Source organism: Ascaphus truei, chromosome 1 (genome assembly GCF_040206685.1).
Source record: "Ascaphus truei isolate aAscTru1 chromosome 1, aAscTru1.hap1, whole genome shotgun sequence".
NCBI classification, from domain to species: Eukaryota; Metazoa; Chordata; class Amphibia; order Anura; family Ascaphidae; genus Ascaphus; species Ascaphus truei.
In genome coordinates this window covers 541,856,421-541,884,417 of record NC_134483.1, presented here as the reverse complement: position 1 = coordinate 541,884,417, position 27,997 = coordinate 541,856,421, and the positions used below count along the sequence as shown (strand labels likewise).

General features: G+C 52.1%; 1 protein-coding gene across 1 annotated transcript; it reads right to left on the bottom strand.

Moving 5' to 3' along the window:
- Positions 1-6: 6 nt before the first annotated feature.
- Positions 7-27,955, bottom strand: GLOD5 (glyoxalase domain containing 5). The gene is made up of 4 exons (XM_075573469.1): positions 27,872-27,955; positions 20,500-20,652; positions 6,532-6,687; positions 7-259 (listed from the first exon to the last, which is right to left on the bottom strand). Exons 1-4 carry the CDS (start codon positions 27,908-27,910, stop codon positions 119-121), a joined length of 489 nt encoding a protein of 162 aa, XP_075429584.1. The 5' UTR covers positions 27,911-27,955; the 3' UTR covers positions 7-118.
- Positions 27,956-27,997: the final 42 nt, after the last annotated feature.

The following is a 27,997-nucleotide window of genomic DNA, read 5'->3' as shown; positions in this document are numbered from 1 at the left end:
TTGTCCTTCTCACTCTGGGCAAATTGTATTTATTTATACAGTTGTTCAAATCAACGTGTGTGAGTGTGTATGTGTGTATGACTGTGTGTGTGTGAGTGTGTGTGACACACACAGGTTCTCAGGCTCTCTTGCTTGCGTCCGTCTCATAGTTTGACACCTCTATTAGATTGAGGTCGGGGTCTCGGAAATAAACAGATGTGATCTCCCCCACAGCTCCCGTCCGAGACACGGGTCCTTCCTCCACACGCACCTCGCAGGCCTGGAACACGGGACACGCAAAGGGTTAGCACAGACCTGCAGCAGGGGACGTGTAACACGGTGCTCACCTGAGGAGACTTCTCCATCAGCAAGGGAGGGGTGGAGTGTTACCACTCTGCAGGTCTCCCAGACCCAGAGGATGGGAGTATTACTACTCTGCAGATCTCCCAGACCCAGAGGATGGGAGTATTACCACTCTGCAGATCTCCCAGAGGATGGGAGTATTACCACTCTGCAGATCTCCCAGAGGATGGGAGTATTACTACTCTGCAGATCTCCCAGACCCAGAGGATGGGAGTATTACCACTCTGCAGATCTCCCAGAGGATGGGAGTATTACCACTCTGCAGATCTCCCAGAGGATGGGAGTATTACTACTCTGCAGCTCTCCCAGAGGATGGGAGTATTACTACTCTGCAGATCTCCCAGGGGATGGGAGTATTACTACTCTGCAGGTCTCCCAGGGGATGGGAGTATTACCACTCTGCAGATCTCCCAGGGGATGGGAGTATTACCACTCTGCAGATCTCCCAGGGGATGGGAGTATTACCACTCTGCAGATCTCCCAGGGGATGGGAGTATTACCACTCTGCAGATCTCCCAGACCCAGGGGATGGGAGTATTACCACTCTGCAGATCTCCCAGGGGATGGGAGTATTACCACTCTGCAGATCTCCCAGGGGATGGGAGTATTACTACTCTGCAGATCTCCCAGGGGATGGGAGTATTATCACTCTGCAGATCTCCCAGGGGATGGGAGTATTACCACTCTGCAGATCTCCCAGGGGGTGGGAGTATTACCACTCTGCAGGTCTCCCAGGGGATGGGAGTATTACCACTCTGCAGATCTCCCAGGGGATGGGAGCATTACCACTCTGCAGATCTCCCAGGGGATGGGAGTATTACCACTCTGCAGGTCTCCCAGGGGATGGGAGTATTACCACTCTGCAGATCTCCCAGGGGATGGGAGTATTACCACTCTGCAGATCTCCCAGGGGGTGGGAGTATTACCACTCTGCAGATCTCCCAGGGGATGGGAGTATTACCACTCTGCAGGTCTCCCAGGGGATGGGAGTATTACCACTCTGCAGATCTCCCAGGGGATGGGAGTATTACCACTCTGCAGATCTCCCAGGGGATGGGAGTATTACCACTCTGCAGATCTCCCAGAGGATGGGAGTATTACCACTCTGCAGATCTCCCAGGGGATGGGAGTATTACCACTCTGCAGATCTCCCAGGGGATGGGAGTATTACCACTCTGCAGATCTCCCAGGGGATGGGAGTATTACCACTCTGCAGATCTCCCAGAGGATGGGAGTATTACCACTCTGCAGATCTCCCAGGGGGTGGGAGTATTACCACTCTGAAGATCTCCCAGGGGATGGGAGTATTACCACTCTGCAGATCTCTCAGAGGATGGGAGTATTACTACTTGGCAGATCTCTGAGATTAGGAGTATGGGATGGAAGATATTTGATGCCCACCTGGGAGAGGCAGGAGACGAGGGGACAGAGAGAGGGGACGGGATGTAGGGATGGAAGATATTTGATGCCCTGCTGGGAGAGACAGGAAGACGAGGGGACAGAGAGAGGGGACAGGGTATAGGGATGGAAGATATTTGATGCCCACCTGGGAGAGACAGGAAGACGAGGGGACAGAGAGAGGGGACGGGGTGTAGGGATGGAAGATATTTGATGCCCACCTGGGAGAGACAGGAGACGAGGGGACAGAGAGAGGGGACGGGGTGTAGGGATGGAAGATATTTGATACCCACCTGGGAGAGACAGGAAGACGAGGGGACAGAGAGAGGGGACGGGGTGTAGGGTTGGAAGATATTTGATTCCCCGCTGGGAGACAGGAAGACGAGGGGACAGAGAGAGGGGACGGGGAGTAGGGATGGAAGATATTTGATGCCCACCTGGGAGGGACAGGAAGACGAGGGGACAGAGAGAGGGGACGGGGTGTAGGGATGGAAGATATTTGATGCCCACCTGGGAGAGACAGGAAGACGAGGGGACAGAGAGAGGGGACGGGGTGTAGGGATGGAAGATATTTGATGCCCAGCTGGGAGAGACAGGAAGACGAGGGGACAGAGAGAGGGGACGGGGTGTAGGGATTGAAGATATTTGATGCCCACCTGGGAGAGACAGGAAGACGAGGGGACAGAGAGAGGGGACGGGGTGTAGGGATGGAAGATATTTGATGCCCACCTGGGAGGGACAGGAAGACGAGGGGACAGAGAGAGGGGACGGGGTGTAGGGATGGAAGATATTTGATGCCCACCTGGGAGAGACAGGAAGACGAGGGGACAGAGAGAGGGGACGGGGTGTAGGGATGGAAGATATTTGATGCCCAGCTGGGAGAGACAGGAAGACGAGGGGACAGAGAGAGGGGACGGGGTGTAGGGATGGAAGATATTTGTTGCCCAGCTGGGAGAGACAGGAAGACGAGGGGACAGAGAGAGGGGACGGGGTATAGAGATGGAAGATATTTGATGCCCACCTGGGAGAGACAGGAAGACGAGGGGACAGAGAGAGGGGACGGGGTGTAGGGATGGAAGATATTTGATGCCCAGCTGGGAGAGACAGGAAGACGAGGGGACAGAGAGAGGGGACGGGGTGTAGGGATGGAAGATATTTGATGCCCACCTGGGAGAGACAGGAAGACGAGGGGACAGAGAGAGGGGACGGGGTGTAGGGATGGAAGATATTTGATGCCTACCTGGGAGGGACAGGAAGACGAGGGGACAGAGAGAGGGGACGGGGTGTAGGGATGGAAGATATTTGATGCCCACCTGGGAGAGACAGGAAGACGAGGGGACAGAGAGAGGGGACGGGGTGTAGGGATGGAAGATATTTGATGCCCAGCTGGGAGAGACAGGAAGACGAGGGGACAGAGAGAGGGGACGGGGTGTAGGGATGGAAGATATTTGTTGCCCAGCTGGGAGAGACAGGAAGACGAGGGGACAGAGAGAGGGGACGGGGTATAGAGATGGAAGATATTTGATGCCCACCTGGGAGAGACAGGAAGACGAGGGGACAGAGAGAGGGGACGGGGTGTAGGGATGGAAGATATTTGATGCCCAGCTGGGAGAGACAGGAAGACGAGGGGACAGAGAGAGGGGACGGGGAGTAGGGATGGAAGATATTTGATGCCCAGCTGGGAGACAGGAAGACGAGGGGACAGAGAGAGGGGACGGGGAGTAGGGATGGAAGATATTTGATGCCCAGCTGGGAGAGACAGGAAGACGAGGGGACAGAGAGAGGGGACGGGGTATAGGGATGGAAGATATTTGATGCCCTGCTGGGAGACAGGAAGACGAGGGGACAGAGAGAGGGGACGGGGTGTAGGGATGGAAGATATTTTATGCCCAGCTGGGAGAGACATGAAGACGAGGGGACAGAGAGAGGGGACGGGGTGTAAGGATGGAAGATATTTGATGCCCACCTGGGAGAGACAGGAAGACGAGGGGACAGAGAGAGGGGACGGGATGTAGGGATGGAAGATATTTGATGCCCTGCTGGGAGAGACAGGAAGACGAGGGGACAGAGAGAGGGGACGGGGTGTAGGGATGGAAGATATTTGATGCCCTGCTGGGAGAGACGGGAAGACGAGGGGACAGAGAGAGGGGACGGGGTGTAGGGATGGAAGATATTTGATGCCCACCTGGGAGGGACAGGAAGACGAGGGGACAGAGAGAGGGGACGGGGTGTAGGGTTGGAAGATATTTGATGCCCAGCTGGGAGAGACAGGAAGATGAGGGGACAGAGAGAGGGGACGGGGTGTAGGGATGGAAGATATTTGATGCCCAGCTGGGAGAGACAGGAGACGAGGGGACAGAGAGAGGGGACGGGGTGTAGGGATGGAAGATATTTGATGCCCACCTGGGAGAGACAGGAGACGAGGGGACAGAGAGAGGGGACGGGGTGTAGGGATGGAAGATATTTGATGCCCACCTGGGAGAGACAGGAGACGAGGGGACAGAGAGAGGGGACGGGGTGTAGGGATGGAAGATATTTGATGCCCAGCTGGGAGACAGGAAGACGTGGGGACAGAGAGAGGGAACGGGGTGTAGGGATGGAAGATATTTGATGCCATGCTGGGAGAGACAGGAAGACGAGGGGACAGAGAGAGGGGATGGGGTGTAGGGATGGAAGATATTTGATGCCCTGCTGGGAGAGACAGGAAGACGAGGGGACAGAGAGAGGGGACGGGGAGTAGGGATGGAAGATATTTGATGCCATGCTGGGAGAGACAGGAAGACGAGGGGACAGAGAGAGGGGACGGGGTGTAGGGATGGAAGATATTTGATGCCCAGCTGGGAGAGACAGGAAGACGAGGGGACAGAGAGAGGGGACGGGGAGTAGAGATAGAAGATATTTGATGCCATGCTGGGAGAGACAGGAAGACGGGGGGACAGAGAGAGGGGACGGGGAGTAGGGATGGAAGATATTTGATGCCCAGCTGGGAGAGACAGGAAGACGAGGGGACAGAGAGAGGGGACGGGGAATAGGGATGGAAGATATTTGATGCCATGCTGGGAGAGACAGGAAGACGAGGGGACAGAGAGAGGGGACGGGGTGTAGGGATGGAAGATATTTGATGCCCTGCTGGGAGACAGGAAGACGAGGGGACAGAGAGAGGGGACGAGGTGTAGGGATGGAAGATATTTGATGCCCAGCTGGGAGAGACAGGAAGACGAGGGGACAGAGAGAGGGGACGGGGTGTAGGGATGGAAGATATTTGATGCCCAGCTGGGAGAGACAGGAAGACGAGGGGACAGAGAGAGGGGACGGGGTGTAGGGATGGAAGATATTTGATGCCCACCTGGGAGAGACAGGAAGACGAGGGGACAGAGAGAGGGGACGGGGTGTAGGGATGGAAGATATTTGATGCCCACCTGGGAGGGACAGGAAGACGAGGGAACAGAGAGAGGGGACGGGGTGTAGGGATGGAAGATATTTGATGCCCACCTGGGAGAGACAGGAAGACGAGGGGACAGAGAGAGGGGACGGGGTGTAGGGATGGAAGATATTTGATGCCCAGCTGGGAGAGACAGGAAGACGAGGGGACAGAGAGAGGGGACGGGGTGTAGGGATGGAAGATATTTGTTGCCCAGCTGGGAGAGACAGGAAGACGAGGGGACAGAGAGAGGGGACGGGGTATAGAGATGGAAGATATTTGATGCCCACCTGGGAGAGACAGGAAGACGAGGGGACAGAGAGAGGGGACGGGGTGTAGGGATGGAAGATATTTGATGCCCAAATGGGAGAGATAGGAAGACGAGGGGGCAGAGAGAGGGGACGGGGTGTAGGGATGGAAGATATTTGATGCCCAGCTGAGAGACAGGAAGACGAGGGGACAGAGAGAGGGGACGGGGTGTAGGGATGGAAGATATTTGATGCCATGCTGGGAGACAGGAAGACGAGGGGACAGAGAGAGGGGACGGGGAGTAGGGATGGAAGATATTTGATGCTCAGCTGGGAGACAGGAAGACGAGGGGACAGAGAGAGGGGACGGGGAGTAGGGATGGAAGATATTTGATGCCCAGCTGGGAGAGACAGGAAGACGAGGGGACAGAGAGAGGGGACGGGGAGTAGGGATGGAAGATATTTGATGCCCAGCTGGGAGAGACAGGAAGATGGGGGGACAGAGAGAGGGGACGGGGAGTAGGGATGGAAGATATTTGATTCCCTGCTGGGAGAGACAGGAAGACGAGGGGACAGAGAGAGGGGACGGGATGTAGGGATGGAAGATATTTGATGCCCAGCTGGGAGAGACAGGAAGACGAGGGGACAGAGAGAGGGGACGGGGTGTAGGGATGGAAGATATTTGATGCCCAGCTGGGAGAGACAGGAAGACGAGGGGACAGAGAGAGGGGACGGGGAGTAGGGATGGAAGATATTTGATGCCCAGCTGGGAGAGACAGGAAGACGAGGGGACAGAGAGAGGGGACGGGATGTAGGGATGGAAGATATTTGATGCCCAGCTGGGAGAGACAGGAAGACGAGGGGACAGAGAGAGGGGACGGGGTGTAGGGATGGAAGATATTTGATGCCCAGCTGGGAGAGACAGGAAGACGAGGGGACAGAGAGAGGGGACGGGGTGTAGGGATGGAAGATATTTGATGCCCAGCTGGGAGAGACAGGAAGACGAGGGGACAGAGCGAGGGGACGGGGTGTAGGGATGGAAGATATTTGATGCCCAGCTGGGAGAGACAGGAAGACGAGGGGACAGAGAGAGTGGACGGGATGTAGGGATGGGTCACACACCTGCAGATGCTGGAGCACAGTACTCAGTGGGGTCTCCGTGATCAGACACAGGTCGGCTGACCCTGGTGTTGGGTGCCAGGCCTTCGGATCAAACCCATGCCCAGCCTTGTGAAGATTAATCTTCTGCACCCCGAAACTGAGAGCTTTCCTGTTCCCCTGAAACAAGAGCGAGGGAGGTGGTGGGTGGGAAAGGGGGAAAAATGTCTCAGTAACAGGGCAGTCACCAACGTGTGACTTTATTTAGAGAGGAGCTGAGCTCTCTGTGTACAACAGGGGGACAATGATGAGATAGATACACACACATATGCACACACACACGCACACACACACATATATATATATACACACACACACACACTTGCTGAAAGGTCACGTTATGAGGACGTGTTCTCTTTTCCTTTCTAATATGATATGCAGTATTGGTCTCTGTAACGAGACTCTGGGCTGTCTCTGTAATGTAACGAGACTCTGGGCTGTCTCTGCAATGTAACGAGACTCTGGGCTGTCTCTGTAATGTAACGAGATTCTGGGCTGTCTCTGTAATGTAACGAGATTCTGGGGTGTCTCTGTAATGTAACGAGACTCTGGGCTGTCTCTGTAATGTAACGAGACTCTGGGCTGTCTCTGTAATGAGACTCAGGGCTGTCTCTGTAATGTAACGAGACTCTGGGCTGTCTCTGCAATTTAACGAGACTCAGGGCTGTCTCTGTAATGTAACGAGACTCTGGGCTGTCTCTGTAATGTAACGAGACTCTGGGCTGTCTCTGTAATGTAACGAGACTCTGGGCTGTCTCTGCAATGTAACGAGACTCTGGGCTGTCTCTGTAATGTAACGAGATTCTGGGCTGTCTCTGTAATGTAACGAGACTCAGGGCTGTCTCTGTAATGTAACGAGATTCTGGGCTGTCTCTGTAATGTAACGAGACTCAGGGCTGTCTCTGTAATGTAACGAGATTCTGGGCTGTCTCTGTAATGTAACGAGACTCTGGGCTGTCTCTGTAATGTAACGAGACTCTGGGCTGTCTCTGTAATGTAACGAGATTCTGGGCTGTCTGCAATGTAACGAGACTCTGGGCTGTCTCTGTAATGTAACGAGACTCTGGGCTGTCTCTGTAATGTAACGAGATTCTGGGCTGTCTGCAATGTAACGAGACTCTGGGCTGTCTCTGTAATGTAACGAGATCCTGGGCTGTCTCTGCAATGTAACGAGACTCTGGGCTGTCTCTGTAATGTAACGAGACTCTGGGCTGTCTCTGCAATGTAACGAGACTCAGGGCTGTCTCTGTAATGTAACGAGACTCTGGGCTGTCTCTCTCGCTCAGGTTTGTACATCTCTCTCCCGCTGCACGGGGCTGTTTCTCACTAACACAAGAGGCCATATTAAGCGATGTTAAGTCATTATTTATCTTGCATTCATGTGAATGGGACGTAAGGCGTTTTACATCATAGCACTGCTTGGTGAACATGGGCTGTTAGTCTTTTCTGTAGCGGTGTTTACGTCTGTTGAACTTACAGAGATCATTAGCGTTATAGGCTCATGTAAGGGGGTTTATTTGGCATAAAGGACGGAGCAGCACAACGTTCGGGGGGCCAGGGCTCCTTCATCAGGTGAGAAGTACAATGGATTATACCGGCAGCTGGTGCACGAAATGGGACGTTTCGGCACGACCATCCCGCCGCCGATCAGCGGCAGGAGACAGCGAGCCGAGGGCTGTGTCACCGCGAAGGTAAGTAGTTACAGGTATTAGGGATAGTACTTGGGGTTAACTTTAGGGGGTATAAGGTCAGGGGTTAATGGGTATGGGGTCCGATTAGCAGTAAGTGGTTAAGGTTAGGGACTTACCTTCATGGTGAAGCAGCCGGCAGCGGCGAGATGGCTGTGCCGAAACATCCTATACCGGCAGTTGGATGCCTGGTTTAACCCCGCCAGCACCAGCACTACAGCACCACTCTGTATACTTGTCCAGCAGGAGCGCACAAGTATCTAAAACCTGTGTGTTTGAAATCTTTTCTCCCACAAAGCGCCACGCTCACTAACACAGAACTCACTTACTCAGACCACAAAGCGCCACGCTCACTAACACAGAACTCACTTACTCAGACCGCAAAGCGCCACGCTCACTAACACAGAACTCACTTACTCAGACCACAAAGCGCCACGCTCACTAACACAACACAGAACTCACTTACTCAGACCACAAAGCGCCACGCTCACTAACACAGAACTCACTTACTCAGACCACAAAGCGCCACGCTCACTAACACAACACAGAACTCACTTACTCAGACCACAAAGCGCCACGCTCACTAACACAGAACTCACTTACTCAGACCACAAAGCGCCACGCTCACTAACACAACACAGAACTCACTTACTCAAACCACAAAGTGCCACGCTCACTAACACAGAACTCACTTACTCAGACCACAAAGCGCCACGCTCACTAACACAGAACTCACTTACTCAGACCACAAAGCGCCACGCTCACCAACACAGAACTCACTTACTCAGACCACAAAGCGCCACGCTCACTAACACAGAACTCACTTACTCAGACCACAAAGCGCCACGCTCACTAACACAACACAGAACTCACTTACTCAGACCACAAAGCGCCACGCTCACTAACACAGAACTCACTTACTCAGACCACAAAGCGCCACGCTCACTAACACAACACAGAACTCACTTACTCAGACCACAAAGCGCCACGCTCACTAACACCGAACTCACTTACTCAGACCACAAAGCGCCACGCTCACTAACACAACACAGAACTCACTTACTCAGACCACAAAGTGCCACGCTCACTAACACAGAACTCACTCACTCAGACCACAAAGCGCCACGCTCACTAACACAGAACTCACTTACTCAGACCACAAAGCGCCACGCTCACTAACACAGAACTCACTTACTCAGACCACAAAGCGCCACGCTCACTAACACAACACAGAACTCACTCACTCAAACCACAAAGTGCCACGCTCACTAACACAGAACTCACTTACTCAGACCACAAAGTGCCACGCTCACCAACACAACACAGAACTCACTTACTCAAACCACAAAGTGCCACGCTCACCAACACAACACAGAACTCACTTACTCAAACCACAAAGCGCCACGCTCACTAACACAACACAGAACTCACTTACTCAGACCACAAAGCGCCACGCTCACTAACACAGAACTCACTTACTCAGACCACAAAGCGCCACGCTCACTAACACAGAACTCACTTACTCAGACCACAAAGCGCCACGCTCACTAACACAACACAGAACTCACTTACTCAGACCACAAAGCGCCACGCTCACTAACACAACACAGAACTCACTTACTCAAACCACAAAGCGCCACGCTCACTAACACAACACAGAACTCACTTACTCAGACCACAAAGCGCCACGCTCACTAACACAGAACTCACTTACTCAGACCACAAAGCGCCACACTCACCAACACAGAACTCACTTACTCAGACCACAAAGCGCCACGCTCACTAACACAACACAGAACTCACTTACTCAGACCACAAAGCGCCACGCTCACTAACACAACACAGAACTCACTTACTCAGACCACAAAGCGCCACGCTCACTAACACAGAACTCACTTACTCAGACCACAAAGCGCCACGCTCACTAACACAACACAGAACTCACTTACTCAGACCACAAAGCGCCACGCTCAGTAACACAGAACTCATTTACTCAGACCACAAAGCGCCACGCTCACTAACACAACACAGAACTCACTCAAACCACAAAGCGCCACGCTCAGTAACACAGAACTCACTTACTCAGACCACAAAGCGCCACGCTCACTAACACAGAACTCACTTACTCAGACCACAAAGCGCCACGCTCACTAACACAGAACTCACTTACTCAGACCACAAAGCGCCACGCTCACTAACACAACACAGAACTCACTTACTCAGACCACAAAGTGCCACGCTCACTAACACAGAACTCACTTACTCAGACCACAAAGCGCCACGCTCACTAACACAGAACTCACTTACTCAGACCACAAAGCGCCACGCTCACTAACACAGAACTCACTTACTCAGACCACAAAGCGCCACGCTCACTAACACAACACAGAACTCACTTACTCAGACCACAAAGCGCCACGCTCACCAACACAGAACTCACTTACTCAGACCACAAAGCGCCACGCTCACCAACACAGAACTCACTTACTCAGACCACAAAGCGCCACGCTCACTAACACAGAACTCACTTACTCAGACCACAAAGCGCCACGCTCACTAACACAACACAGAACTCACTTACTCAGACCACAAAGCGCCACGCTCACTAACACAGAACTCACTTACTCAGACCACAAAGCGCCACGCTCACTAACACAACACAGAACTCACTTACTCAGACCACAAAGCGCCACGCTCACTAACACAGAACTCACTTACTCAGACCACAAAGCGCCACGCTCACTAACACAACACAGAACTCACTTACTCAAACCACAAAGTGCCACGCTCACTAACACAGAACTCACTTACTCAGACCACAAAGCGCCACGCTCACTAACACAGAACTCACTTACTCAGACCACAAAGCGCCACGCTCACCAACACAGAACTCACTTACTCAGACCACAAAGCGCCACGCTCACTAACACAGAACTCACTTACTCAGACCACAAAGCGCCACGCTCACTAACACAACACAGAACTCACTTACTCAGACCACAAAGCGCCACGCTCACTAACACAGAACTCACTTACTCAGACCACAAAGCGCCACGCTCACTAACACAACACAGAACTCACTTACTCAGACCACAAAGTGCCACGCTCACTAACACAGAACTCACTAACTCAGACCACAAAGCGCCACGCTCACTAACACAGAACTCACTTACTCAGACCACAAAGAGCCACGCTCACTAACACAGAACTCACTTACTCAGACCACAAAGCGCCACGCTCACTAACACAACACAGAACTCACTCACTCAAACCACAAAGTGCCACGCTCACTAACACAGAACTCACTTACTCAGACCACAAAGTGCCACGCTCACAACACAACACAGAACTCACTTACTCAAACCACAAAGTGCCACGCTCACCAACACAACACAGAACTCACTTACTCAAACCACAAAGCGCCACGCTCACTAACACAACACAGAACTCACTTACTCAGACCACAAAGCGCCACGCTCACTAACACAGAACTCACTTACTCAGACCACAAAGCGCCACGCTCACTAACACAACACAGAACTCACTTACTCAGACCACAAAGTGCCACGCTCATTAACACAGAACTCACTTACTCAGACCACAAAGCGCCACGCTCACTAACACAGAACTCACTTACTCAGACCACAAAGCGCCACGCTCACTAACACAACACAGAACTCACTTACTCAGACCACAAAGCGCCACGCTCACCAACACAGAACTCACTTACTCAGACCACAAAGCGCCACGCTCACCAACACAGAACTCACTTACTCAGACCACAAAGCGCCACGCTCACTAACACAGAACTCACTTACTCAGACCACAAAGCGCCACGCTCACTAACACAACACAGAACTCACTTACTCAGACCACAAAGCGCCACGCTCACTAACACAGAACTCACTTACTCAGACCACAAAGCGCCACGCTCACTAACACAGAACTCACTTACTCAGACCACAAAGCGCCACGCTCACTAACACAGAACTCACTTACTCAGACCACAAAGCGCCACGCTCACCAACACAGAACTCACTTACTCAGACCACAAAGCGCCACGCTCACTAACACAACACAGAACTCACTTACTCAGACCACAAAGCGCCACGCTCACTAACACAACACAGAACTCACTTACTCAGACCACAAAGTGCCACGCTCACTAACACAGAACTCATTTACTCAAACCAAAGACTCCACTTCCCCATAACCTTTCATTCTACGGGTCCTTAACCCTCTCTCTCTCTCTGTGTGTGTCGCGGTGTCCTCTCTCTCTCTGTGTGTGTCACGGTGTCCTCTCTCTCTCTGTGTGTGTCGCGGTGTCCTCTCTCTCTCTGTGTGTGTCACGGTGTCCTCTCTCTCTCTGTGTGTGTCGCGGTGTCTTCTCTCTCTCTGTGTGTGTCACGGTGTCCTCTCTCTCTCTGTGTGTGTCGCGGTGTCCTCTCTCTCTCTGTGTGTGCCGCTCTGTGTGTGTGTGTGTCGCGGTGTCCTCTCTCTCTCTCTGTGTGCTGCTGTGTGTGTGTGTGTCGCGGTGTCCTCTCTCTCTCTCTGTGTCGCGGTGTCCTCTGTGTGCCGCTCTGTGTGTGTCGCGGTGTCCTCTCTCTCTCTGTGTGCCGCTCTCTGTGTGTCGCGGTGTACTCTCTCTTTCTGTGTGCCGCTCTGTGTCCTCTCTCTCTCTCTCTGTGTGTCGCGGTGTCCCCTCTCTCTCTGTGTGTCGCGGTGTCCCCTCTCTCTCTCTGTGTGTCGCGGTGTCCCCTCTCTCTGTGTGCCGCTCTGTGTCCTCTCTCTCTCTCTCTGTGTCGCGGTGTCCCCTCTCTCTCTCTCTGTGTGCCGCTGTGTCCTCTCTCTCTCTATCTGTGTGTCGCGGTGTCCTCTCTCTCTCTGTGTGCCGCTCTGTGTCCTCTCTCTCTCTGTGTGTCGCGGTGTCCCCTCTCTCTGTGTGTGTCGCGGTGTCCTCTCTCTCTCTGTGTGCCGCTCTCTGTGTGTCGCTCTGTGTCCTCTCTCTCTCTGTGTGTCGTGGTGTCCTCTCTCGCTCTGTGTGCCGCTCTGTGTCCTCTCTCTCTCTGTGTGTCGCGGTGTCCTCTCTCGCTCTGTGTGCCGCTCTGTGTCCTCTCTCTCTGTGTGTGTCGTGGTGTCCTCTCTCTCTCTCTGTGTGCCGCTCTGTGTCCTCTCTCTCTCTGTGTGTCGCGGTGTCCTCTCTCTCTCTGTGTGTCGCTCTGTGTCCTCTTTCTCTCTCTCTGTGTGTCGTGGTGTCCTCTCTCGCTCTGTGTGCCGCTCTGTGTCCTCTCTCTCTGTGTGTGTCGTGGTGTCCTCTCTCTCTCTCTGTGTGTCGCGGTGTCCTCTCTCTCTGTGTGTCGCGGTGTCCTCTCTCTCTCTGTGTGCCGCTCTGTGTCCTCTCTCTCTCTCTCTGTGTGCCGCTCTGTGTATTCTCTCTCTCTGTGTGTCGTGGTGTCCTCTCTCTCTCTGTGTGCCGCTCTCTGTGTGTCGCGGTGTCCTCTCTCTCTCTGTGTGTCGCTCTGTGTCCTCTCTCTCTCTCTGTGTGTGTCGCTAAGTGTGTGCCGCGGTGTCCTCTCTCGCTCTGTGTGTGTGTTGCGGTGTCCTCTCTCTCTCTGTGTGTGTGCCGCTCTGTGTCCTCTCTCTCTGTGTGTGTTGCGGTGTCCTCTCTCTCTGTGTCGCGGTGTCCTCTCTCTCTGTGTCGCGGTGTCCTCTTTCTCTCTGTGTGCCGCTCTGTGTCCTCCCTCTCTCTGTGTGCCGCTCTGTGTCCTCTTTCTCTCTGTGTGCCGCTCTGTGTCCTCTCTCTCTGTGTGCCGCTCTGTGTCCTCTCTCTCTCTGTGTGTCGCGGTGTCCCCTCTCTCTCTCTCTGTGTGCCGCTGTGTCCTCTCTCTCTCTATCTGTGTGTCGCGGTGTCCCCTCTCTCTCTCTGTGTGCCGCTCTGTGTCCTCTCTCTCTCTCTCTGTGTGTCGCGGTGTCCTCTCTCTCTCTGTGTGCCGCTCTGTGTCCTCTCTCTCTCTGTGTGTCGCGGTGTCCCCTCTCTCTGTGTGTGTCGCGGTGTCCTCTCTCTCTCTGTGTGCCGCTCTCTGTGTGTCGCGGTGTCCTCTCTCTCTCTCTGTGTGTCGCTCTGTGTCCTCTCTCTCTCTGTGTGTCGTGGTGTCCTCTCTCGCTCTGTGTGCCGCTCTGTGTCCTCTCTCTCTGTGTGTGTCGTGGTGTCCTCTCTCTCTCTGTGTGTGTCGCGGTGTCCTCTCTCTCTGTGTGTCGCGGTGTCCTCTCTCTCTCTGTGTGCCGCTCTGTGTCCTCTCTCTCTCTCTCTGTGTGTCGCGGTGTCCTCTCTCTCTCTGTGTGTCGTGGTGTCCTCTCTCTCTCTGTGTGCCGCTCTGTGTCCTCTCTCTCTCTCTCTGTGTGTCGCGGTGTCCCCTCTCTCTGTGTGTGTCGTGGTGTCCTCTCTCTCTCTGTGTGCCGCTCTCTGTGTGTCGCGGTGTCCTCTCTCTCTCTGTGTGTCGCTCTGTGTCCTCTCTCTCTCTCTGTGTGTGTCGCTAAGTGTGTGCCGCGGTGTCCTCTCTCGCTCTGTGTGTGTGTTGCGGTGTCCTCTCTCTCTCTGTGTGTGTGCCGCTCTGTGTCCTCTCTCTCTGTGTGTGTTGCGGTGTCCTCTCTCTCTGTGTCGCGGTGTCCTCTCTCTCTGTGTCGCGGTGTCCTCTCTCTCTGTGTCGCGGTGTCCTCTCTCTCTGTGTCGCTGTGTCCTCTCTCTCTGTGTCGCGGTGTCCTCTCTCTCTGTGTGCCGCTCTGTGTCCTCCCTCTCTCTGTGTGCCGCTCTGTGTCCTCTTTCTCTCTGTGTGCCGCTCTGTGTCCTCTCTCTCTGTGTGTGTGCCGCTCTGTGTCATCTCTCTCTGTGTGTGTGCCGCTCTGTGTCCTCTCTCTCTGTGTGCCGCTCTGTGTCCTCTCTCTCTGTGTCGCGGTGTCCTCTCTCTCTCTCTCTCTCTCTGTGTGTCGCTCTGTGTCCTCCCTCTCTCTGTGTCACAGTGTCCTCTCTCTCTGTGTGCCGCTCTGTGTCCTCTCTCTCGGTGTGTCGCTCTGTGTCCTCTCTCTCTGTGTCGCGGTGTCATCTCTCTCTCTGTGTGCCGCTCTGTGTCCTCTCTCTCTCTCTGTGTGTCGCGGTGTCCCCTCTCTCTGTGTGTGTCGTGGTGTCCTCTCTCTCTCTCTGTGTGCCGCTCTCTGTGTGTCGCGGTGTCCTCTCTCGCTCTGTGTGCCGCTCTGTGTCCTCTCTCTCTGTGTGTGTCGTGGTGTCCTCTCTCTCTCTGTGTGTGTCGCGGTGTCCTCTCTCTCTGTGTGCCGCTCTGTGTCCTCTCTCTCTCTCTCTGTGTGTCGCGGTGTCCTCTCTCTCTCTGTGTGTCGCGGTGTCCTCTCTCTCTCTGTGTGCCGCTCTGTGTCCTCTCTCTCTCTCTGTGTGTCGCGGTGTCCCCTCTCTCTGTGTGTGTCGTGGTGTCCTCTCTCTCTCTCTGTGTGCCGCTCTCTGTGTGTCGCGGTGTCCTCTCTCTCTCTGTGTGTGTGTCGCTAAGTGTGTGCCGCGGTGTCCTCTCTCGCTCTGTGTGTGTGTTGCGGTGTCCTCTCTCTCTCTGTGTGTGTGCCGCTCTGTGTCCTCTCTCTCTGTGTGTGTTGCGGTGTCCTCTCTCTCTGAGTCGCGGTGTCCTCTCTCTGTGTCGCGGTGTCCTCTCTCTCTGTGTCGCGGTGTCCTCTCTCTCTGTGTGCCGCGCTGTGTCCTCTTTCTCTCTGTGTGCCGCTCTGTGTCCTCTTTCTCTCTGTGTGCCTCTCTGTGTCCTCTCTCTCTGTGTGTGTGCCGCTCTGTGTCCTCTCTCTCTGTGTCCTCTCTCTCTGTGTCGCGGTGTCCTCTCTCTCTCTCTCTCTGTGTGCCGCTCTGTGTCCTCTCTCTCTGTGTCGCGGTGTCCTCTCTCTCTGTGTGTCGCTCTGTGTCCTCCCTCTCTCTGTGTCGCGGTGTCCTCTCTCTCTGTGTGCCGCTCTGTGTCCTCCCTCTCTCTGTGTCGCGGTGTCCTCTCTCTCTGTGTGCCGCTCTGTGTCCTCTCTCTCTGTGTGTCGCTCTGTGTCCTCTCTCTGTGTCGCGGTGTCATCTCTCTCTGTGTGTCGCTCTGTGTCCTCCCTCTCTCTGTGTTGCGGTGTCCTCTCTCTCTGTGTGCCGCTCTGTGTCCTCTCTCTCTGTGTGCCGCTCTGTGTCCTCTCTCTGTGTGTCGCTCTGTGTCCTCCCTCTCTCTGTGTTGCGGTGTCCTCTCTCTCTCTGTGTGCCGCTCTGTGTCCTCTCTCTCTCTGTGTGCCGCTCTGTGTCCTCTCTCTCTGTGTCGCGGTGTCCTCTCTCTCTGTGTCGCGGTGTCATCTCTCTCTGTGTGCCGCTCTGTGTCCTCCCTCTCTCTCTGTGTCGCTCTGTGTCCTCTCTCTCTCTGTGTGTCGCTCTGTGTCCTCTCTCTCTCTCTCTCTCTCTCTGTGTGCCGCTCTGTGTCCTCTCTCTCTCTCTCTCTCTCTCTCTGTGTGCCGCTCTGTGTCCTCTCTCTCTGTGTGTCGCTCTGTGTCCTCTCTCTGTGTCGCGGTGTCATCTCTCTCTGTGTGCCGCTCTGTGTCCTCCCTCTCTCTCTGTGTGCCGCTCTGTGTCCTCTCTCTCTCTCTCTGTGTGCCGCTCTGTGTCCTCTCTCTCTCTCTCTCTCTGTGTGCCGCTCTGTGTCCTCTCTCTCTCTCTCTCTCTGTGTGCCGCTCTGTGTCCTCCCTCTCTCTCTGTGTGTGTGCCGCTCTGTGTCCTCTCTCTCTCTCTCTGTGTGCCGCTCTGTGTCCTCTCTCTCTCTCTGTGTGTGTTGCGGTGTCCTTTCTCTCTGTGTGCCGCTCTGTGTCCTCTCTCTCTGTGTGCCGCTCTGTGTCCTCTCTCTGTGTGCCGCTCTGTGTCCTCTCTCTCTGTGTGCCGCTCTGTGTCCTCCCTCTCTCTCTGTGTGTCGCGGTGTCCTCTCTCTCTGTGCCGCTCTGTGTCCTCCCTCTCTCTGTGTGCCGCTCTGTCCTCTCTCTGTGTGCCGCTCTGTCCTCTCTCTGTGTGCCGCTCTGTCCTCTCTCTGTGTGTCGCTCTGTGTCCTCTCTCTCTCTCTCTGTGTGCCGCTCTGTCCTCTCTCTCTGTGTCGCGGTGTCCCCTCTCTCTGTGTGTGTCGTGGTGTCCTCTCTCTCTCTGTGTGCCGCTCTCTGTGTGTCGCGGTGTCCTCTCTCTCTCTCTCTCTCTCTCTGTGTCCTCTCTCTTTCTCTCTCTGTGTGCCGCTCTGTGTCCTCTCTCTCTCTGTGTGCCGCTCTCTGTGTGTCGCGGTGTCCTCTCTCTCTCTGTGTGTCGCGGTGTCCTCTCTCTCTCTCTGTGTGCCGCTCTCTGTGTGTCGCGGTGTCCTCTCTCTCTCTGTGTGTCGCGGTGTCCTCTCTCTCTCTCTCTGTGTGTCGCGGTGTCCTCTCTCTCTCTCTGTGTCGTGGTGTCCTCTCTCTTTCTCTCTCTGTGTGCCGCTAAGTGTGTGCCGCGGTGTCCTCTCTCGCTCTGTGTGTGTGCCGCTCTGTGTCCTCTCTCTCTCTCTCTGTGTGCCGCTCTGTGTCCTCTCTCTCTCTGTGTGTGTGTTGCGGTGTCCTTTCTCTCTGTGTGCCGCTCTGTGTCCTCTCTCTCTGTGTGCCGCTCTGTGTCCTCTCTCTGTGTGCCGCTCTGTGTCCTCTCTCTCTGTGTGCCGCTCTGTGTCCTCCCTCTCTCTCTGTGTGTCGCGGTGTCCTCTCTCTCTGTGCCGCTCTGTGTCCTCCCTCTCTCTGTGTGCCGCTCTGTCCTCTCTCTGTGTGCCGCTCTGTCCTCTCTCTGTGTGTCGCTCTGTGTCCTCTCTCTCTCTCTCTGTGTGCCGCTCTGTCCTCTCTCTCTGTGTCGCGGTGTCCCCTCTCTCTGTGTGTGTCGTGGTGTCCTCTCTCTCTCTGTGTGCCGCTCTCTGTGTGTCGCGGTGTCCTCTCTCTCTCTCTCTCTCTCTGTGTCCTCTCTCTTTCTCTCTCTGTGTGCCGCTCTGTGTCCTCTCTCTCTCTGTGTGCCGCTCTCTGTGTGTCGCGGTGTCCTCTCTCTCTCTGTGTGTCGCGGTGTCCTCTCTCTCTCTCTGTGTGCCGCTCTCTGTGTGTCGCGGTGTCCTCTCTCTCTCTGTGTGTCGCGGTGTCCTCTCTCTCTCTCTCTGTGTGTCGCGGTGTCCCCTCTCTCTCTCTGTGTCGTGGTGTCCTCTCTCTTTCTCTCTCTGTGTGCCGCTAAGTGTGTGCCGCGGTGTCCTCTCTCGCTCTGTGTCCTCTTTCTCTCTGTCTGTGTGTTGCGGTGTCCTCTCTCTCTCTCTCTCTCTCTCTGTGTGCCGCTCTGTGTCCTCCCTCTCTCTGTGTGCGGCTCTGTGTCCTCTCTCTCTGTGTGCCGCTCTGTCCTCTCTCTCTCTCTGTGTGCCGCTCTGTGTCCTCTCTCTCTCTCTCTCTGTGTGCCGCTCTGTGTCCTCTCTCTGTGTGTGTCGCTCTGTGTCCTCTCTCTGTGTGCGGCTCTGTGTCCTCTCTCTCTGTGTGCCGCTCTGTCCTCTCTTTCTCTCTGTGTGCCGCTCTGTCCTCTCTCTCTGTGTGCCGCTCTGTCCTCTCTCTCTCTCTGTGTGCCGCTCTGTGTCCTCTCTCTCTCTGTGTGCCGCTCTGTGTCCTCCCTCTCTCTGTGTGCCGCTCTGTCCTCTCTCTGTGTGCCGCTCTGTGTCCTCTCTCGCTCTGTGTGCCGCTCTGTGTCCTCTTTCTCTCTGTGTCGTGGTGTCATCTCTCTCTCTCTGTGTGCCGCTCTGTGTCCTCTTTCTCTCTGTGTCCCCTCTCTCTGTGTGTGTTGTGGTGTCCTCTCTCTCTCTGTTTGCCGCTCTCTCTGTGTCGCGGTGTCCTCTCTCTCTCTGTGTGCCGCTCTCTCTGTGTCGCGGTGTCCTCTCTCTCTCTGTGTGTCGCTCTGTGTCCTCTCTCTCTCTCTCTGTGTGCCGCTCTGTGTCCTCTCTCTCTCTCTGTGTGTGTCGTGGTGTCCTCTCTCTCTCTGTGTGTCGCTCTGTGTCCTCTCTCTTTCTCTCTCTGTGTGCCGCTCTGTGTCCTCTCTCTCTCTCTGTGTGTGTCGTGGTGTCCTCTCTCTCTCTCTGTGTGTGCCGCTCTGTGTCCTCTCTCTCTCTCTGTGTGTGTCGTGGTGTCCTCTCTCTTTCTCTCTCTGTGTGCCGCGGTGTCCTCTCTCGCTCTGTGTCCTCTTTCTCTCTGTCTGTGTGTTGCGGTGTCCTCTCTCTCTCTCTCTGTGTGCCGCTCTGTGTCCTCTCTCTCTGTGTGCGGCTCTGTGTCCTCTCTCTCTGTGTGCCGCTCTGTCCTCTCTCTGTGTGCCGCTCTGTCCTCTCTCTGTGTGCCGCTCTGTCCTCTCTCTGTGTGCCGCTCTGTGTCCTCTTTCTCTCTGTGTGTGTTGCGGTGTCCTCTCTCTCTGTGTGCCGCTCTGTGTCCTCTCTCTCTCTCTGTGTCGCGGTGTCCCCTCTCTCTGTGTGTGTCGTGGTGTCCTCTCTCTCTCTCTCTGTGTGCCGCTCTCTCTGTGTCGCGGTGTCCTCTCTCTCTCTGTGTGTCGCTCTGTGTCCTCTCTCTCTCTCTCTGTGTGTCGCGGTGTCCTCTCTCTCTCTGTGTGCCGCTCTGTGTCCTCTCTCTCTCTGTGTGTGTCGTGGTGTCCTCTCTCTCTCTGTGTGCCGCTCTCTGTGTGTCGCGGTGTCCTCTCTCTCTCTGTGTGCCGCTCTGTGTCCTCTCTCTCTGTGTGCCGCTCTGTGTCCTCTCTCTCTCTCTGTGTGTGTCGTGGTGTCCTCTCTCTTTCTCTCTCTGTGTGCCGCTAAGTGTGTGCCGCGGTGTCCTCTCTCGCTCTGTGTCCTCTTTCTCTCTGTGTGTTGCGGTGTCCTCTCTCTCTCTCTCTCTCTCTCTGTGTGCCGCTCTGTGTCCTCTCTCTCTGTGTGTGCCGCTCTGTGTCCTCTCTGTGTGTGTTGTGGTGTCCTCTCTCTCTGTGTGCCGCTCTGTGTCCTCTTTCTCTCTGTGTGCCGCTCTGTGTCCTCTCTCTCTCTCTCTGTGTGTGCCGCTCTGTGTCCTCTTTCTCTCTGTGTGCCGCTCTGTGTCCTCCCTCTCTCTGTGTGCCGCTCTGTCCTCTCTCTGTGTGCCGCTCTGTGTCCTTTTTCTCTCTGTGTTTCCATCTCATTACCTTGAAGGTTGTGACCTCCATGCCCAGCACACGGGAGTAGAAGTTGATGGTTTTCTCCAGGCTCTGCACGGTCAGCACCAGGTGATCCAGACGCTGGATACGGAAAGGAGGTTGTGAGTCTGAGAAACAGCGAGCGAGGCGGCAGGAGGACACCTGGAAGGGAACATAAAGCACTCTGTGTGTTTTTATATATATATATTTATACTGTATGTACGTACGTACACGAGGAGACCTGGAAGAGAACATAAAGCACTCTGTGTGTTTTTATATATATATATATATATATATATATATATATATATATTTATACTGTATGTACGTACGTACACGAGGAGACCTGGAAGAGAACATACAGCACTGTGTGTGTGTGTTTATATATATATATATATATATATATATACTGTATGTATGCACGTACACGAGGAGACCTAAAATTGAGCATACAATACGATCTGTGTATTATCATCATCTTCAGCCCTTGTCTCCCCACTGCTGGGTCAAGACCTCCCTAAGGATCTTCCAGGCACTGCGGTTGCAGCCTCTCTTCTCCACGTTTCGCCAACACATTTTCTGATTTCATCCTCCCATCTTACTTTTGGTCGTTGTCTTGGTCTTTTAATCTCTCTTGGAATTCAGTCGAGTACCATCTTGGCCCAACGATGTTCATTTCTTCCTGCGATATGTTCGACCCACTGCCAATTAAATTTCTTCACTCTTGTGATGAGGTCACAGACTTTGGTTTGGTTTCGCGCCCATTCATTCTTTTTCCTGTCTCTTCTGGTAAAAATACCCAGCATGCATCTCTCTATACTCAGCCTCCTAAATTGTCTTTACATGTAATGTTCAACATACTGGATACCTAACAAGCTCCTATTGAACCCCCAAAATAACCACAACATATATATAAGCATATGAGTGTCACAGAGGAGTGCTACTGAGCATGGCAATTGCCATGCTCAGTAGCACTCCTCTGTGACACTCATATGCTTATATATATGTTGTGGTTATTTTGGGGGTTCAATAGGAGCTTGTTAGGTGTCCAGTATGTTTTACAATTCTTGTTCAGCTAGTCTTAGCTGATTGGAGAGTGGCAACCTCCTACCTAATTGAAGCTTACCCCCTCCCACATTTAAATGGTTAAAAGCTCACTCCATAGCATCTCCCACTCTCAGGGGAACTTGCTTGCTTGCAGTATGGTTGTGACAAATCTAATACAGAGTGCTTTTCCTGGTAATGTACAGGTTATTAAAAGCTTCAATCAGACTTAGAACTTTGCAACTAATATTGACAGATTTATTATAAATCATTCTTCCTGGTATTGCACAGGTTATTAAGAATTTATATTAGCGTTAGGGACCCCTGGATTGTGGTCTGCCGTGCAGTGGCTCAGGGGCTTACAACAATTTTGGCCAAAAATGTTAAACTAAAAGACCATTTTATTTAATAGATATTTATACATATATATTTAGGCACTGTACTGTGTATGAGTTTCACTGGATGTGCACTGAGCTCTGTCTGTGTTTTATGTTCTGTCTCTGGTTTTAAATGTAATGTTCAAGACAGAAACACACACACACACGCCCATCGCTTGAAGTAAAGAAAGAGGCAGCACATCACAGGTAAGTGGAATAAAAACGTGAATTGGTACAAACAGATCCAATGTTTTGGTCCTTAACGCAGGACCTTCATCAGGGGTGTGTGATATATAGAGATATATATCTCATTCCTCACTCCTTTTCCCAAGTGTCACATTTATGTCTGAAGCGCTTCTCCCCATTATGTGTTATTTGTATTATTATGTCCCGTGTATTACTGCTGTTAATGGTGCTCTATAAAGATATACATACATTCTCTCAAATCCTTACCTCACTGACTCAAAGTGGCAGCTTCTAAATCGTGCAATTTGCAGATAACCGTTATTGTTGCAACAAATCCAATTGGAGAACTCTCCGAAGCAAGTAAGAAAGTGGACCTCCGAGAGCTCTCCGAAACAAGTAAGAAAGTGGACCTCCGAGAACTCTCCGAAACAAGTAAGAAAGTGGACCTCAGAGAACTCTCCGAAACAAGTAAGAAAGTGGACCTCTGAGAACTCTCTGAAGCAAGTAAGAAAGTGGACCTCCAAGAACTCTCCAAAGCAAGTAAGAAAGTGGACCTCCAAGAACTCTCCAAAGCAAGTAAGAAAGTGGACCTCCAAGAACTCTCCAAAGCAAGTAAGAAAGTGGACCTCCGAGAGCTCTCCGAAACAAGTAAGAAAGTGGACCTCAGAGAACTCTCCGAAACAAGTAAGAAAGTGGACCTCTGAGAACTCTCCGAAGCAAGTAAGAAAGTGGACCTCCGAGAACTCTCCGAAGCAAGTAAGAAAGTGGACATCCGAGAACTCTCTGAATCAAGTAAGAAAGTGGACCTCCGAGAACTCTCCGAAGCAATTGGACCTCCGAGAACTCTCCGAAGCAAGTAAGAAAGTGGACCTCTGAGAACTCTCTGAAGCAAGTAAGAAAGGGGACCTTTGTATGAACCTCATCAAGACCAAAGTGATGTTCAACAAAAGTGTCAACTGTCCCAAGATTGAAATGAATGGAATAGAACTAGAAGTCGAAGACTATGCCTACCTAGGCCGGCAAATCACCATGGATGGGAACTTTTTGAATGAAATCAATAGGAGAATGAAGATGAGATGGAGCGTATTTGGAAGAAAGAAGAACATATTTCAAGGAAACCTTCCACTGCGTCTCAAGAGGAAGGGGTTTGACCAGTGTATACTGCCCGTGCTCACGTATGGATGTGAAACCTGGACCCTAATGCTTAGACACACCTCAGAAATATGGAACGATGTATGCTTGGGGTCATGATAATATCATGAGCTATTATGTATTTTAATCCATCTGGTGCTTCACGGGTTAAAAAAAGGTACCACTTGGGTTTAAAAATACAAAGAAATGCTTTATGGCCTGTTGAACCCTTTTGGCGGGGCTAGTTTAGCATTGATAGAATCTAGAGATAAGAACATAGGTTTTGCGAGAAATTAGAGTGAATTATGGTTCTCCTGACAACAACAGGACTCTAGTTAAAGGATTTTAAAGCATTCCTTGGAGGGTTTTATGGAGTGCCAGGGGGGCGTGACTAGTCCATACCATCCAAAAGATATGGAATATGGAATCATGGACTTGACAGCAGTGCTGAAGTATAACATTTCGATATTTGCGTCGGTGACAGGGAGACGAACACACGAAGGCCACACACGTGAGGTCTAGCAGGTAATAAAAGACAGATATCCATTTGTCGCTCGAATTTAGGGGTAAGATGGTCATAATTAGTTTCAGTGCGTCCGTCATGATCGCCTGAATCTATTGATGTAACTCGTGTGTGGAAGTATTAGAGGAGGGAAGTTATGAGTGCGGTTATATACTGAAGCAAAATTCAAAGGAGTTTTTTTTCACTCTGTCGTAAAACTGTCAATTTCACAGCTGATTTACGACAGGGAAGGATTTGTGTTGTTTCAAAGGGGAAACAAGAATACTTAAATCTTAGCACGGATTATGAAAATCATATTTCAACAGAGGTGTGTTTTTGGACCAAACACGTGATTACTCGTCTTTGTCAGTGACCTCTATGGGAGAAAACCTATGACGTGTGGTACTGTATAGGGATTTTTGGGTTTTATGTTTTACCCTGTTATTTTAAGAAACTATCCTGCATTTACTAGAATTGTATGTTCTTGTAATCCTTTTTCTGTAATCTAAGCACCGTATTTTTATATATATTAAACATCTATTAATAAGTGATGCTTTGGGCTCTGCATGAACTGATCGCACACTCTGGAGCGAGTTTCTGTGTGTTAAGTGCATAGTTTTTTCTATCATAAACAGGGACCTGAGACCCAGGCAGATATATTAATTACATATTTTTGCATCTCTTGGGTGGTGGAAGCATAGAGATATGATTGCAATTGAGTAAGGGGTTAATATTAACTCATTGAAGGTACCTTACGCAGGTTAAAGGTGAGTTGGCTAGAGTAGCCGTGTGTATTAATCCTGGTTGCATATCTAAGTCACGTGGCCACTTGTGAGCTGTTCGTGACAGGTGGTAAATGGGGATGGATTTAGGGGAGATATAATCCATTTGAGGGACCTTTGCGGAGGTGAAAAGTGGGGCAGCTTGCGAGCTGTGTATTAACCCTTGTCTCGAATGCAGGTCACGTGCAAACAGGTGTGCCATGCGTGACACGTGGTATTATTTGGAGACGGAAAAATAAATGAATGAGTATGAAACCAAACAAAAGTCTGTGACAACATCACAAGGATGAAGAAATTAAAATGACGATGGGCCGGACATATCGCTAGAAAAAAAAGATCATCGTTAGACAAAGATGGTACTCAACTGGATTCCAAGAGATTAAAAGACGAAGACTAAAAGTAAGATGGGAAAATGAAACCAGAAAACTTGTTGGAACAACATGGAGAAGAGAGGTATGTATCCACAGTACCTGGAAGATCATTGGGGAGGTCTTCATCCAACACTGATTCAACGAGAGAGAGATTTCAAGAGTTCCCCTCTCTTCCTCAGGTCAGTAATACTGATTAACACAGGAATCTATGGCTAAAACAGAGGTTAGGAAAGCAGGAAAAAAAAACAGAGATGTAGCTGATGTACAGTGAGAAAGGGATGTTAGAAGACATTGGAAGGGTAATAAAACGGTGACAAGGAACAGCATGGAGGGGAAGGGGATGCTGTGGGGGGAGGGGGGCAGAAGGTGTGGATAAGTACATTGGCAGAGAAGCAGGCAGGATAATTACAAACAATTGTGATAGTGTGTGAGAAACCCCAGATCCGCGTTATCACAATTCTTTGTAATTATCCTGTCTGCCTCTCTGCCAATGTTCTTATCCACACCTTTCTCCCCCTACCCCCCCCCCCCCCCCCGCATCCCCTTCCCCCTCCATGCTGTTCCTTGTCACCGTTTTTATTACCCTTCCAATGTCTTCTAACATCCATTTCTCACTGTACATCATCTACATCTGTTTTTCTTCCTGCTTCCCTAACCCCTGCTTTAGCCGCAGATCCCTGTGTTAATCAGTATCACTGACCTGAGGAAGAGAGGAGAACTCTTCAAAGCTTGTCCTATGACAAATGGTTAGTCCAAATAAAAAAGGTATCGTCTAATACTGAAGTACTTAGATATACACACAGGGTGTCCATAAATTATTCACCCCATTAATAATAAAATTAATTATTATAAGAGCCATTTTAAAATGTTTTGCGGTAATTAATAACACAAGACATTGGTTTTCTTTACTTCACAGACTATCCACGCTTCATGTTTGGAACGAAATCGTCTATCGTCTTGATGTCCTGCGTGCTACTAAGGCCGCGGATACAGTAGGCATACGCGCGACGGAACGCGCGACATTGCGCACGCCTGTCAGCCGAGCAATTTGTGGCCTGTGAGACACAGCGACAGGGAAGCGTGGCTGTGACATCACGGGAGCGGTTCGCCCTCATTGGCTGAAAAATTGCGCGAGCAACACCGCTCGCTCAATGGCCGGCCTCATAGAGGTACAGCCTTGTGTTCGCGTTGTAAGCGCGGTCGCTGGGAGTATGGACGGGGGCTAATGGGGCTCATGTAGAAGTTTACAGAATTCTGGTTTACTGAAGTATTGACTCAACTGTGGTAATCTTCTTAATTAAAACAAAAAATTATTGAGTTGTGTTATTAATGGCTGAAAACCGTTTAAAGATGGCACCTAAAATAACTAATTTATTAAGGCTTATAATAGGGTGAATAATTTATGGACACCCTGTGTGTATTTGTGTATGTATGTATATACGCACACACACTAGTTGTGGTCCTTGCTAATAGTGTGTGAGTCTCGGCTCAGTCAGTACCTGGGCTGTGTGAGCGAGTTTGGATCAGTACCTGGGCTGTGTGTCTGGATCAGTACCTGGGCTCTGTGTGTGTGAGTGAGTCTAGATCAGTACCTGGGCTGTGTATGTGTGTGTCTGGATCAGTACCTCGGCTGTGTGTGTGAGAATCTGGATCAGTACCTGGGCTGTGTATGTGTGTGTGAGTCTGGATCAGTACCTCGGCTGTGTGTGTGTGAGTCTGGATCAGTACCTGGGCTCTGTGTGTGTGTGAGAGGATCAGTATCTGGGCTCTGTGTGTGTGAGAGTGACTGTGGTTCAGTACCTGGGCTCTGTGTGTGTGTGTCAGGACCAGTACCTGGAGTGTGTGTGTCTGGATCAGTACCTGGGCTTTGTGTGTGTGTGTCAGGACCAGTACCAGGAGAGTGTTTGTGTGTTTGGATCAGTACCTGGGCTCTGTGTGTGTGTCAGGATCAGTACCTTGGGAGTGTGTGTCTGGATCAGTACCTGGGCTCTGTGTGTGTGAGTCTGCATCAGTACCTGGGCTCTGTGTGTGTGTGTCTGGATCAGTACCTGGGCTTTGTGTGTGTGTGTCAGGACCAGTACCAGGAGAGTGTTTGTGTGTTTGGATCAGTACCTGGGCTCTGTGTGTGTGTCAGGATCAGTACCTTGGGAGTGTGTGTCTGGATCAGTACCTGGGCTATGTGTGTGTGAGTGAGTCTGGATCAGTACCTGGGCTCTGTGTGTGTGTGTCTGGATCAGTACCTGGGCTCTGCGTGTGTGTGAGTGAGTCTGGATCAGTACCTAGGCTCTGTGTGTGTGTGTGTGTGGATCAGTACCTGGGCTCTGCGTGTGTGTGAGTGAGTCTGGATCAGTACCTGGGCTGTGTATGTGTGTGTGTGAGTCTGGATCAGTACCTTGGCTGTGTGTGTGTGTCTGGATCAGTACCTGGGCTCAATGTGTGTGAGGATCAGTATCTGGGCTGTGCATGGGTGTGTGAGAGTGAGTCTGGATCAGTACCTGGGCTCTGTGTGTGTGTCAGGACCAGTACCTGGAGAGTGTGAGTGAGTCTGGTTCAGTACCTGGGCTCTGTGTGTGTGAGTCTGGTTCAGTACCTGGGCTCTGTGTGTGTGAGTCTGGTTCAGTACCTGGGCTCTGTGTGTGTGAGTCTGGTTCAGTACCTGGGCTCTGTGTGTGTGAGTCTGGTTCAGTACCTGGGCTCTGTGTGTGTGAGTCTGGTTCAGTACCTGGGCTCTGTGTGTGTGAGTCTGGTTCAGTACCTGGGCTCTGTGTGTGTGAGTCTGGTTCAGTACCTGGGCTCTGTGTGTGTGTCTGGATCAGTACCTGGGCTCAATGTGTGTGAGGATCAGTATCTGGGCGTTGCATGGGTGTGTGAGAGTGAGTCTGGATCAGTACCTGGGCTCTGTGTGTGTGTGTCAGGACCAGTACCTGGAGAGTGGGTGTATGTCTGGATCAGTACCTGGGCTCTGTGTGTGTGTGTCTGGATCAGTACCTGGGCTCTGTGTGTGAGCAGGCGGCCCAGTGACAGCATGGTGTTAGCTTTTCCTGTCGCACTTCCTGGAAGAGGGGAGGGGGGTGGAGGGGAGGGAAGGGGGGAGGAGAGGAGGGGGGAGGAGCG

What these genes read in the sequence shown, in the direction of transcription:
- GLOD5 (XM_075573469.1), bottom strand. Translation starts at nt 27,910, where the DNA reads ATGCTGTCACTGGGCCGCCTGCTCACACACAGAGCCCAG. An exon ending in TGCTCACACACAGAGCCCAG is followed by an intron (nt 20,653 to 27,871) that starts GTACTGATCCAG and finishes GTTCCCTTCCAG; the next exon opens with GTGTCCTCCTGCCGCCTCGC. An exon ending in CTGTGCTCCAGCATCTGCAG is followed by an intron (nt 260 to 6,531) that starts GTGTGTGACCCA and finishes CCCGTGTTCCAG; the next exon opens with GCCTGCGAGGTGCGTGTGGA.